Source organism: Rousettus aegyptiacus, unplaced genomic scaffold (genome assembly GCF_014176215.1).
Source record: "Rousettus aegyptiacus isolate mRouAeg1 unplaced genomic scaffold, mRouAeg1.p scaffold_m13_p_5, whole genome shotgun sequence".
NCBI classification, from domain to species: domain Eukaryota; kingdom Metazoa; phylum Chordata; class Mammalia; order Chiroptera; family Pteropodidae; genus Rousettus; species Rousettus aegyptiacus.
Genome location: NW_023416308.1, coordinates 114,674,396 through 114,687,231, shown reverse-complemented (window position 1 = coordinate 114,687,231; position 12,836 = coordinate 114,674,396). Strand labels below are relative to the sequence as shown.

Genomic DNA, 12,836 nt, shown 5'->3' with positions numbered 1-12,836 from the left:
ACTTCCACCCCTGACTATGGATGTTGCCATTTCCCCTTAAGAACTGGGTCTCTGAAGGCGGGGCGTCTCCTCCCACGCACTCAGGGCCTGGTGCATCCACAGCCTGGTGTCCCCCAGAGCACTCGGGGGAGGGGGGGGGCTGGCGCACCTGGGGCATGATTCATGGCTCCACCTGGGACGCGAACCCAGGACCTTCTGCACGCAAAGCAGACGTGCTAACCACTACACCATGGAGCCACACCCAAAGCTGGACTTTGGGGATGGCGGGCGAGCAGGGCATTTGGTTGGCGCCTAAGGTTTATGTAGGAACCAGTGGAAGATGAAGTCGGAAAGGAAGGTAGCTCCGGATGAGGTCCCACTAAGAGAGCTGGACTTTTTCCATAGGAAAAGGAGTCTCTCAATGTTCTTGAGCAGGGGAGGTGTAAGAGAAGCCTGGGGCGGGCAGAAGGGCCGTGCCACTAGGTCAGGAGGCCAGGGAGGAGAGCACCTCGCAGACTCAGGCGGAGAGGAGTTGGAGGTGGTGGGATGAGAAAGGAAGGTGTAGAGGGATGGAGGAGGGAGGCAAAGGGCTCCCAAAGTCTTGGAGCCCATTCCCTGAGGTTTTGAAGCAGGAAGAGGGAAGATGGGAGAAAGTTGGTTGGGAGGTAACAATGAGAGGGATGTCTAGGAATGGCTAAGACTCCTTCCCGTTTCCTCCTCACTTTCTCAGGTCTGCTATTTGCATGTTCTCAAGAGCACATTATCCTTTTCGGGTCTCAGACTTGCCCGGGGCATTCAAAGGACAGACGCTGGCTTTCTGCAAGTTTCTTTTCCAACCTTGAGCCACTCTGGGAACTGAACAGAGGGAGGCATGGCAAGACCAAAACAGATCCAACAGCAGAATCCTCCCCAAATGTACCCCCTTCCTGAAAGGCAGGAGTCTGTTTAGATGCCCTACTAAGAGGAGGGGCGGGGAGGGGGGACCCTTTTGAATAGCCTCCTGATTTTATGGAGAGATGCAAACAGTGTTTTGAATAAAAATCCCTTTGTTATTGTTGTTTTACAGGGCTGTAGCCGAGGCCAGGAAGAAAACCACCCCCTCGGAAGGTTGTTTTTGTGACTGTTCTTTGGAGCATTGTTCTAAAAATGGGAAATTACATATTGCTGTGCCAAAGCAAACTAACACCTGCAGTTAATAGAATACCTTCCGCGAGGTGGCTTTTAGAGCCCCAGCCAGCTCAGGACACAAGGCTGCTGCGGAAGTTCCAGCCGGTGCATTTCTTCACTTCTATGGGGACCGGGGATAGGGGATCGGGCGTGGGGCTTGGGTGACTTTTCTCTGCTCATTCACTCAATAAACATCTATGAAGCATCTGTGCTGGGTCAGCCCTGGTGGCTTTGTCTACTCCCTTCTCTGACATTGTTAAAATCACCAGGAGAGTTGACTATAGGCAGATGGCTTTCTGGTCACTCTTTTTCAATTTTCAGAGTCAGTGCGTGACTTCTGCCTCCAAACGATGAGGCACTAGAGAGAACCTCGGCACGTTCCCTCCTTCCTCTCCTTTCTCCTCCTTTATTCCCTTCCTTGCTCTCTCTCCCCCCCTTTTTTTTCTTTATTAGCCCACGAAAATAAAAATGTTCTTTTTAACACGTCAGTCAGTTAGGCATACGATTTTTCAAAGTTTCTAGTCACTGGGGTACAGTCTGGAATTCTCGTTCCATGGTGTTGGACATCAAAAGATAATTTTTTTTTTTTTTTTTTGGTTATCTGGTTTAACATTTAACATTTATCAACAGGGATATAATTGCAGACTAATCAGGTCTTGAAATTTATCATGTGTGAAATGAATACATTTCAGATAGCATTGTGATTTAAAAAGAACCCAGTTTCATAAGCTGGTCTCATCTTTATTAGAAACAAGGAGGATGAAGGAGCAAGGAGAAACGAGGACTTTCAAACTCATTGAAATGCGTCGACTTTCGTGAGAAATTCCTGCCCAGGAAGCACATTCTTCCAGCGGGTTGGTTTGGCTGGAAAGTGATGGTCATCTTCTCTGGGAGTCAGGGTTATCTCTTGGGGACCACTTAGTTGTTGATGTGGTCCCGCCTGGAAGAGGAGAGATCAAAGAGAAAGGCTCTGTGGTCCTGAAACGTACTCCATCCGCTGTCTGAGTTTTCACATTGCTTTCAACACTCCCGCCAGCGGCTCCAAAGGAGGACTCTGCTATGGTGGGGAACCACGGCACAGCCTCGCATTCGAGTGATGTATTTTCCTCTTGCTTACCTGAGGATTCTGGTATTTCTTTAATGAATGGTGAAAGAGCAAAGATTTGGATCATGGCTCCACGGGGCGCACGTTCTAGAGTGGGAAGCAGATACACCCACACATGCTGCAGTGGGGTAGATGCGCGACAGAGCCCACCTCACCGGGGATGGGTGGTCGCAAGGCGCTGGGCCTCGGAGCATCCGGGGCGGTTTGAGGGAGACAACCCAAGAGCTGGATCTTGAAGGAATCTTAAGGTTGTCAGCTTTAGAAGATGAAAATACAGGATGCCCAGTTAAATCTGAATTTTAGACATGTAACGAATCATTTTCTGTAGTACGATTATGTCTCATCTATTGCATAGGTCGTGAAGGATGGAGTCGGGGGGTCTTTAGGTGGCTGCGGGAAGGGGGGGCACTTCAGTCAGTGGGAACTGGGCTGCGCAAAGGTGCGGAGGTGTGAACAGCATGCATTTGTTGCCCGTTTCAAATATTAATGCATGCTCTTCATAGTAATGCAGGTAAGTGTCACCTGAAGAAGGAACCCTGCCTGCTAAGCTGTCCCTTTTCCCATTGGTTCCTCTTCCGTGGACCATGGACCTGGGCCTGGCCAGCGAGGGGATACAAAGTGGCACCTGGGTTGTCCCAGGCAGCACTGCCGGGGTCTGTGCCATGGCTTCGTGTCCTCAGAAGCTGCTCGAGGGGACGAAACGAGAAGCGTCCCACCTCTCAGTGGTGGGCGCACACGAACCAAGGCTCCATCCAGGCCGAGCGCTGCAACCAGAAGCGCGTTTACTAATGACGAATGCAAAGTCTAGCGGGCCAGACAGGCATATTCTCCCGCTGGGGACGAGCCTCGTGAAGGTGGGGTGGCGAGCACGGACCCAGAACGAGGGGCTCTGGAACGCGCGTGGTGACCTTCCTCGCCAATGGTTTCTCCCTTGCGCCTTCTCCCTGCTCGGGACCCATGTGTCTCCCTCCGGCTGGCTACTCCCGCCCCCCCGTGGGCACATCTGCCTTTCTGCTCATCCAGTGGGTGCGATACACCGATACACCGGATTGGATTCTCGCTTCCCAAATGATGCCCGCATTCCAGTCCTGCCCCCTCCCGCCTCCCTGATGACCTTGGTGGAGTGTGAGCTGTGGCTGAGGTCTTTTCCCCTCGTCACAGGAAAGCTCTTGGTTCTTCCGCGTAGATGGCTCACCCCATCCACTCGCTGTCCGTGAATTCACCAGCCTAACCTGGAGGGCACGCTTGTCTCCAAGCCTTGTCCACTGCCACACCCTTAGCCTAGGAGCGGGAAACAGCAGGGTCTGAGGCCAGAGCAAGAGGCAGAGCCAGTCTCCGAGGGGGACCTCTGGGGCCGGTGGAGGAGTCTCAACTTTATCCACTGGTAACAGGGGGAGAACCTGAAGCAAAATCATGAACTTACTGTTTGATTTTTGGCAACCCTGGGAAGAATACAGGCATCCCTCAGAGATATGGTGAGTTCAGTTCCAGTCCACGGTAATAAAGCAAGTATTGCAACAAAGGAAGTCTTAATCTTTTTTGCCGGTAGAGGGTTTTGCCTTCAATCTGTGAAAAGACTTAACCTCTGAGACGTGCAATGAAGTGACCTGGCAGGTATGCTGGCATTGCGGAAGGGAGTAAGGCTGACACCTTAGAGACCATTTAGAAGCAGAACGATGGCCTCCCAAAGACGTCCGTGCCCGAATCCCTAGAGCCTGTGACGATTTTAGGAGACCTGGCAAAGGGAAATGAAAGTTACAGATAGAATTAAGATTGAGAATCAGCCGGGTGGGCCCCGTGTAGTCACAGGGGTCTTTATACATCGGAGAGAGGGGCCGAAGAGAAGGCCAGAGTCACAAAGAGAAAGGCGAAGGCCGCACTGCTGACTTGGAACATGGGAGAAGGGGCCACGAGCCCGGGGATGAAGGTGGCCTCTAGAAATTGAAAAAGCAAGGACACAGACTCCCCGAGGGCCTCGAGAATGAATGCGGCCTGCCGACACCTCGATTTTTAGCTCAGTGAAACCACTTTCTTACCCCCGACCTCCAGATCTGTAAGATAATAAATTTGTGGGTTTTGTTTTTTCAAGACATTAAGTTGGTGGCAATTCACTACAGCGGCCCTAGGAAAGTAATTTAGAGGCGATTTGCAATAATCCAGGCCATACATGGTGAAGGCCTGGAATTGGTGATAAGGGTAGAAAGAAGGGGACAAGTTCAAGGTAAATTGGGAAGGAGAGACAGACTCAGAGACTGAGCGGGCACAGAGGATCAGTGGGTCAGGTGATCTTTTTCCCTCCCCCATGCCCTGAGGCCTGCCCCTCATCTCATCTCCCCCGGAGTCCCCCTGCCCCTCACCTCCATCCTGTCCTAGGACTGAGGCGTACCTGTTTCTGTTACCAGGACCACAGAGAGGGAATTCTAGAGGACGTGCCTCCCAGTCACATAGGATGACGGGTGCTTTACGCACGTCACTGCGGCTCCTTTGAGTTAACCAGACTGTGTGATAGGCTAGGAATCCATCCACTTGATGGATTAAAATCTGAGTTCCAAACCCCTGGTTTATCTATTCTGACACTGGCGACCATGCACGCTTAGCTGCATCTATTTTCAGATTTTTTTTTTTGTTCTCTGCACATACTATAATTTTTTAAAGTTTTATAATTTTAGTTTGCTCGTGGAAATATGTTGAGTGGCTAACTACCGATGACTCACCCTCACATCGTTCCCATGTGCCTTTCGGTATGTTTAAGCGCCGGGGAGAAATAGTCCCTAATTACATGTTTCAGAATACATCGTTTGTGTGGCCCTATCATCGTCAATCAAGGCTTTCTTTATCATCTATCTGAAGCCATTTCGAGTGGCGATCACCCCACGGTGAATTACTACCCGCAAATGCCTCGGCATTCGCATACAGCATGCCTTGCATCAGCCATAAGCTAGACATAATTGTATCCACATCATCTTGATAAAGTTGATGAGGGCTGGTTTTGCTTCCTCTTCCTGCCTCGTGAGTCATTTATAGATTCTTCTGCCGGGCTAACCTCGACAGGCTCACACGTCGAGGGTATACAACGCAGCTTTCTTATTCATCGATCATTTCAGGCTACGCACTGACACACTGTCAGGGTGAACCCTTGGATTTTGCAACGTGACAGCAGTGTTTGAGGAACCACCTCCTTAGCTTTCTTCAAGAATAAATGTTTCCTTGGTTTCAGGCCGGGGGGGGGGTAGTTTCCAAAGCAAATTTTCACCCAGATTCAAGATGTATTCGGCAACGCGATCAAGAAATAGGATCTTTCCCCCAGGAATCCTCAGAGATGAATGCTAAAACCAATGGAATGACAAAAATACATCTCTTATTTCTAATCTTTTTTTTTTTTTTTGCTGTGTTGAGTTTTAAGTTTTAAGTTTTCTCTTTACATGGTTAATTTGTGCCCAATGCATCTCAAACGCAGGAAGCTTGCATTCGAACACTGGCCTCCGTGTGTTTTACGAGTTTTGGGTAGTGAAGAGACTGATAATATAATTATATATTTATATGAGGTGGAGTTGACAAACGTTTCCCCTCCTTCAAATGTAAAAACCGTTCTTAGCCTGAATTTGGCCCTCGGGCCATAGCTTGCAGACCGGTGCTATCACGTGATTAAACCCATGCAGGCAGGAAAGAACCTCCGGACTGTTCCTTCACTTCTCCGGCTTCTTGCCTCACACAGAGGGTATGCTCTTTCTGTCGTTGCGACCAGTGCATCTCGCATCCTGGTATTTTAAAACGCGATGTACATTTCTCTGCGTGGACAGCCACCCCCCCACCCCCCCTCCGTTCTGGTGGATCACTTACATCTCTGGCCCCTCGAGGCAGACGTTCTGCAGCACAATTCTCCTTCCTTCTATCCCCAGATGCTGGTGCCGTATTTGCTCCAGGTAAATATTGCTCCAGCTATGAATAGGTAATTAAAATTCTGAACCTTTCATGGCCTTGGATCCTTGTCCTTTTGAGAATATTGGGCTCATCAAGGCAAGGAAGTGTGAGTTAAAGATGACCTGGATGCAGAAGCAGCTGGGGGCCCTTAGCAGCCAGGATGTGGAGGAGGTGCAGGAGGTAGGAGCTCACCCCCCACCCCCCCCCCACCCCCCACCCCCCCCCCCCCCCCCCCCCCGCCCTGGGCCCAAAAATCTGGGAATTGCCTGTCCCCCTGACCTGCTCTGAAACTCTTATAATCTCGGGCCTTTCTCTGCCGCAGATAGTGAAGGGCGGGTTGCATAGGCTTGACAGTCCTGAGCCCATGTGTATATTTCGGGAGTGGGCAGACACTTCTCATCGGTTTCATTTCATTTATCGTGTTGAGGGAGATTCCTACATTTGGGATCCCACTCTCCGTAGGGCAGGGGTTGGGGTTGGGGTCTGGAATCTGGGTTGTGGGAGAAATTCCTAAATGAGGAATTGTGAAAACGCCTGTCAGCAAGTAAGCAGTCGATAAAAATAATTATTAGGTTGTAGTTTCTGCTTCCAGACTTTAAAAATGGCTGGATGGAGGTCAAAGGTATGCTCCCCTCGCAGCGCCTCAGTCCTCCCTGCCTTCTGGGCCAACCCGGGTCCTAGATTCTGTTGAACTTGACCTTGGAATCCTCTGGGAAAGAAATTATTACTAATTCCGCAAGGGCTGACACATCACTGGCGGAGCTAGACGGGCCGCAACTTTGCGCGGCTGCCCCTGTTTTCAACCCAGAATTCTGATTGCGAATAAAATCTCACAAATCGAATTAGATCAACCATCTAGATGACACAGGGTCCCCAGAAAGGAACTGCGTTTCGTTATCCGTCCCGCGGAGTGGGGCGGGCGGTGGCCTGCAGGGTTCAGAAACCCGCGGCCCGCGACCCGCACAGCCCGCACGTCCGCTGCCGGACGCCGTGGCCGACGCTGCCCCCTGGTGGCCGCGGCAGCGCCGCGCGCCGGGCGCCGAGGGCGGGGCGGGCGCGCCTCGGCCGCACCACGTTGTTTCTTGGAAAAATCCGGCCCCGAGGAGGTCTCGCTCTCTCTCTCTCTCTCTCTTCGGCCGCCTCTTCCCGTTCGCTGGGCTGCTGACCTTTCTCTTCCTGTCTCCTCTCCGCACGTCCTCCACTTTCTTCAAGCTGCTGGGGAGGGCGTGGCCCCGGCGGGGACGGCGGGCGTTTGGGGGTTTTTATATAGACATGCGACCCATCTTTATGACAAGTTCTACTCCATGAACGTTTTTCTCTAGGTTTTTTTTTTTTTTTTTTTTTTTTTTTTTTTTTGCTGTTTGTTTGTTTGTTTTTAACTAATCAGCAATACTTTTGGAGCAGCCGACGCCGCGCGGCCGGCGGGCCGGGGTGGGCGGGGGCCGGAGGGGAGCGGTGGGGGCGTGGACCCAGCGCGGGAGCGAGCGGTGGGAGGGGCGCTCTGCGTTTCGGGGGAGTTTTGAAGGGTTTTAGATGGTCACGAGTGGGTGGCAGGGGAAGGGGGTTTTAACTTCGAGCGTGTGTAGAGAACTGCTGCAGCGGCCCTAGAGGGGGAGCTGGGAGCCAGTTTGCGGGCCCCTGGGAAGGTGCAGGTGACCCTGGTCGGGGAGGCACTGTGCACGTGGGGAGAGTTCCCCGAGGGCCTCAAGAAGGAGGCTGGCTTGACTGGACGTGACAGAAGCTCCTTGGCTGGAGCAGGAAGGGTCAGGATGTTCCTCAAGGAGCAGTGAAGACGTGGAGATGGGAGAAAGAATTTATTGAGATGGGAAGCAGACTAGGGAGGGGAAACACTACTTCTGGGGGACAAGTGGAGTGGGCCATGTTGGGTGGATGGTAGGATATAAGGGAAGGAGGTCTAGGCTCTTTTGGTGATGAGACCTAGAGCAAAGGCACTTTAAAAGGTTTTGAATTTTCTCCCTGGGTTCAAGGGTGGGGCCTCGAGAAGAGCCCCTGAGTGCGGCACCGTGGGGCCTCTAGAAGGGAGCCCTCCTTAAATCCTAGCTTGAAGGATTCCTGGAGCTGAAGCTGGCCTGTGCAGGATACTCTTGCTCTCATCATTCCGTGTATTTTATTAAGGCTTTAATCACAGTTTTATCCATCTGCTTGTCTACTCGTTTATTTTGTGGGAGCTGATGATCTTCCCTGCTAGATTGTAGGCTCCCTACGAGCAGAGGCCACTGCTTTCTTCACTCTGCTATACTTGGGGCTCAGTGGGGTTCAGGCCCAGAGCGAGCGCTTCATACGTGTTTGTTGGGTCATGAAATCTGCTGCCCGGTTCCCCAGAGTGCCCACCACCACTACGAACACATCGAACGTGCCCGTCGGTACCTAGGGATTCATTTCATTCATTTCATGAAGGCTCCTTTGCCACAAGAAAAAAGGGGTGTCTGCTTTTGTTTTTGTAGGAAAATTGACTGGACAGGGACTCAGAGGATGGGGGTGAGTTAGAGAGGGGCATTGGGCTTAGAGCCACAGCATTGCCCAGTGGGTGGCAGTAACCAGGTGCTGACCAGTCTGGCTGTGACCCCGCCCTCCAGCCTCTCCTGGGCAGAGGCGTCCATAAGCAAGACTGACTTGAATGGACGGCTGACTGGCAGGCCTCTGCAATTTGTCCGGAAATGGATGTTTTAACAGTGGTAGAAGGTACACAGGATCTAGAACATATATAAGCAGGGTTTTTGTGTTTTGTTTTTGTCTTTGTTTTGCTGTTTCCATCCCCCTTTAGAAATTAGTTGGACAAAACATTTCATGGAGCAAAAATGAACCGAGCAAAAAACTTAACCCGCTATCTTTGGGGCCTCTCCTTAGGGTCTGTCACTCTTCAAAGTCAACCCCAAGACCCTGAGTCCCTAAGCAAGGCATCAAGTCCATTCCTCCCTCCAGCTTGTGTTTCTTAACTTTCTTATGGGAATCTGATTCCTTCCAGAGGGAAATGGCATCATCGTGTGCTGTGTGTGATCTGAGGGACCCTGGTACAGGGCCACCCAAACCTAACAGGTCCCTACTGCACTGTCAAAATGCTGGCGATGTCCACCATTTAGCTTTGGGAAGTGGAACTCTCTGGAAAGCTCCATCTTTGCTTGCAGGCATGTTTGGGTAGCATAATTGCATGAAATATTTCTTTTTCCACTCAAGAACAGGATCCCAAAGAGACTAGAAGAAACGGAACAGTTCATTTCAACAGTACAAGAATGGGGATGGGGAGCTCAGCTTGGCTTCAGCCTGAGGTCAGCGCCACCGGATGTGGACGACCTCACCCCCTCCTTTCTCCTGTAGGTCAAGTTTGGGCAAGGCCCTCTCTACTTTTCCAGGCCGGCATCTGCCTGTGGGAGGAAATGTGAGCTGCAGGCGGCTCTTGCTGCCTGTGGTGAGCCTCGCTTTGGAACGTGAGGCATGGCCTGGCCCCACGAGTTTGCACGGCCTCTGCCTTTCTTTTTGATGATGCTAACCTTACCCTAGCAGTGGCAAACCTTCTTGATCTAACAGGTAAATAAAAAGGAGACACAGAAGTGAGATGCTTGAACTTTATGGAGGGGTAGCCAGGCGGGGGCTGGTGGGGAGGGAGAGGAGGAAGCCTCTGGCGAGCGAGCGGCAGGGGCTTTGGCATTTGGAGGTCTTCAGCTTCCAGATCTAAGCGCACTCTGGGCTCTTTAGTACTTTTTCCTGAAACAAAAAAAAAAAAGAAAGAAAAGAAAAAAATTAAAAAAACAAACCCGCAAAACAATAGCGAACGAACCTCAAAGCTAAACAATACACAGAAACTTCAATATTAACTAAGAGATTCAGTTTCTCGAGGAGGCGCTCACATAGAAAGGGCTCTGATTATTTCTCAGAAGCCTCTTAGCAAAAAGTGAGATGACTGTGTTTGCTTCCGTGGGGACATTTGCGTGGTGACTTTTTTCTCTGGATTAAAAAAGGGTCCAAAAAATGGGCCGGCAACGCAGTTGAGCTGGAGGGACTTGGGGAATCCACTGCCCAGCGGCGTGAGGAAGGAAGCCACGTACCATGAACTTCATGATGCCTTTCTTTGTGTTCTCGGGGATGTGGTCCACCTTCTCCTTCAGATGGATCGTTGCAGCTTTCATGTCTGCATCGGGGCTGAAAAGATCCGTCGCAGCCTGATAACTCGCAGGTGTGCCCAGGAAGAGGGTTTCGACGACCTTGAGAAAGCTCGGGCAGATCTCTGCAGAAGCTGGAGCACAGAACAGAGAAAGCACGTGTGCCGAGGCCCTTTTCCAAGCTGGCCAGCCCCGTGGCTGGGCCTTCCCCCGACGCAAAGAGCCAGACCTGTCAGCAAGAGATAGCAGCCTTTTCATCGATAGGACAGACTGTGAAATCTGGTGCTGCGCCAAGCCCTTGGCTCCTTGGTGCTTTGTGGATACTTCTTGGGTCGCGGCCAGCTTTTTGTGGCTTGCCTGAGTCTTCCTTGCACTTCCTGGGTTGGGGTGGGGCAAAATGCTACTTGTTCTTTCTGTTAGGGTTCTAAGCGGAGTATTGATAACAGAAGCGGCTGATCTGATTTTTGTTTGATGCAATGTGGGGGCTGGAGAGGCCATTGGTTAGTGATGGTCTGAGCCACTTGTCATTGGGGACACCTGACAGAGTCAGGCTCTGGCAGGAAGCACCACTTGTACCAGCCAAGAGAGAGCCCTCGGTCCCGGCTGGAAGAGGTGTTGAGTGCCGGGCCTGTGGCACCCTCGCCTGCAGACAGACGCGCTTCTCGTGTCTAGTCCTTGCCCTGCCCTGTTCGCTTCATCTGGAGCTCTCCCCAGGGTGCGTTCCTGCCCCCAGGAACACCCAGGGGGGTGGGGGTGTGTTGGTGGGGGGGGGGGCAAGGAGTCGTTTCCTACTTCCTGCATGCTCCACCTTCCCACTGAGTCTCAAATCCCCTTCCTCGAATTCTCTGCCTCATCGTGCAAATCTGGCTCTTCTGCCTGGACTCCAGGCCCCGCCCAAAGTGGCCAGTCCCAGCGAAACTCTCTCCAGAACTTAGATCCCCTGCTTGGCAACGTACTGCGTCATCGGGCCAGTTCCTGTATCCTTCTGTAGCTCAGTTTTCTCATCTGTAAAACGGGGGATAGCCTCCCCGCTTCATAGGGTGGTCGTAAGAATGAAAGAGAGAGTACGTGAAAGGGTTTCAGAGCAGCGACGTGCGGGCTCTAACTGCACAGTAGCGATCTCGTTGCCGTCAGATGCGATCTCGGTGCCGTCAGATGCGCGCGGTCAAACGCGCACGCGCATCCCCCACCCACCTCTTCACGGGGTTCGGCCCTGTCTTGCTGAGCCCCGAGGTCTTCTAGTTAATGTGCATTTCAGTCCTAAATGTTATTTCTCCTTTAGAACAGAGGTCCCTACACAAATAGTTGTCCCCACCGGCTCTTGGTTTGGGTTTTCCAACTCCCCCGTCACCCTCTAGGGTCATAAAACTTATCTCTGTGGATATTATGAAACTTTCAAAGTGAATTCATTAGCATGTGTTCAAAAAAAAAAACGTTGTTTGTTAAAAGGAGGAGAAGAGATTGATACAGATTTCAAAATAGTTAGGAATTTAAAACGTTCCCAAGAGATCAGTGGGCTTGTAGGGAGGTGTCATCTACCTTCCTCCTGTCTGTCTGTCTGTCTGTCTCTCCCTCCCCCCCATTCCCTCCTTTCCTCTTGGTGACATCTGCAATGGTTCAGAGACTCCTAATCCTTTGTGCAGAGGACAAACATGTTTAGAAAACCCCACTCTGGATTGGCAGTTTCCCAAAAGGAAGATCCCTTTCTAGAATATTCCTCTCCGCCTAGACAGGGAGAGCTTGCCTGGCGTTGCGTTTCCCTTGGAGCCATGAGGTTCTGCAGTTGCTTCCAGCCCCTTTAGCGGCCAGAGTCGGGCGGAGACCCCAAACCTGGAGGCTTGGCACCTTGGGGTCTGTCCAGGCCCGGGCTCCGGGAGCTGGTTACTCCTCTCCTGTCGGCCGCTCACCACAGACACGTGTTTACGTGGGTCCCCTCTATCCCTCCCTCCCATCTAGTTCATTCCCTGGAATTCTGAGGGTGTCGGATATGGGAGATGGTTGTTTTTTTTTTTTTTCAGGTTTCCTCACAGCCTCAGGGGTCTCCCGGCTTCCTGACCAGGCATCGGCATCTATGCAGAGGGCACGAACAGCTGCCCTTCTCCCGAGCGAGGAGTGGGTGGCAGGGAGCGTCCCCGAGCCTGGCCTGGGGGAGGGGCACTCACCAGGGCTGCAGCAGAGAGCCAGGGTGACCAGGGCGAGGGCGATCGCCGGCTTCATGATGGCGGCAGGCTGGTGGGTGAGGCTCTGGCCCTGGTGTGGTTTCGTGGTCTTGTGTGCGATGTGCCCATTGAGTGCCCTCTTATAGGATCGAGGCTGTCCCCGGGGGTGGGGGGAGGGCGCCACTTACAGGATCATATTATTTACTTGGGCATCGGTTTGGTGGAAAAAGCAAATATTCTCTTTTCTCAGCCCCGTTTCTGTTCCCACTGAAACTGAGCCCACACAATGGGCCCCTTGGGTGGACCTGAGTCAGAGGGCGTGGAGACCTGGCCACCTGTGCCACTCTGGGCCTGGACACTGGGGCCGTCCAGACCAGCGGAAGCAAC

At 52.1% G+C, this 12,836-nt stretch overlaps 1 protein-coding gene, 1 long non-coding RNA gene and 1 other non-coding gene across 3 annotated transcripts in view; 1 reads left to right on the top strand and 2 right to left on the bottom strand.

Annotated features, from left to right (window-relative positions):
• The window catches only part of LOC107501570, a 42,520-nt gene extending 41,167 nt beyond the window's left edge, over nucleotides 1-1,353 (top strand). The window contains exon 3 of the long non-coding RNA XR_001594796.2: nucleotides 1,046-1,353. This is a non-coding gene — a long non-coding RNA (uncharacterized LOC107501570). The remainder of the gene's footprint in view (nucleotides 1-1,045) is intronic.
• TRNAA-UGC lies at nucleotides 164-237 on the bottom strand. Its single transcript has one exon. It is a non-coding gene; the product is annotated as a tRNA-Ala (tRNA).
• Nucleotides 1,354-9,742: 8,389 nt separating the features above from the next.
• SCGB1A1 (secretoglobin family 1A member 1) lies at nucleotides 9,743-12,578 on the bottom strand. Its single transcript, XM_016127826.2, has 3 exons — nucleotides 12,453-12,578; nucleotides 10,237-10,424; nucleotides 9,743-9,895 (listed from the first exon to the last, which is right to left on the bottom strand). Exons 1-3 carry the CDS (start codon nucleotides 12,505-12,507, stop codon nucleotides 9,863-9,865), a joined length of 276 nt encoding a protein of 91 aa, XP_015983312.2. The 5' UTR covers nucleotides 12,508-12,578; the 3' UTR covers nucleotides 9,743-9,862.
• Nucleotides 12,579-12,836: the final 258 nt, after the last annotated feature.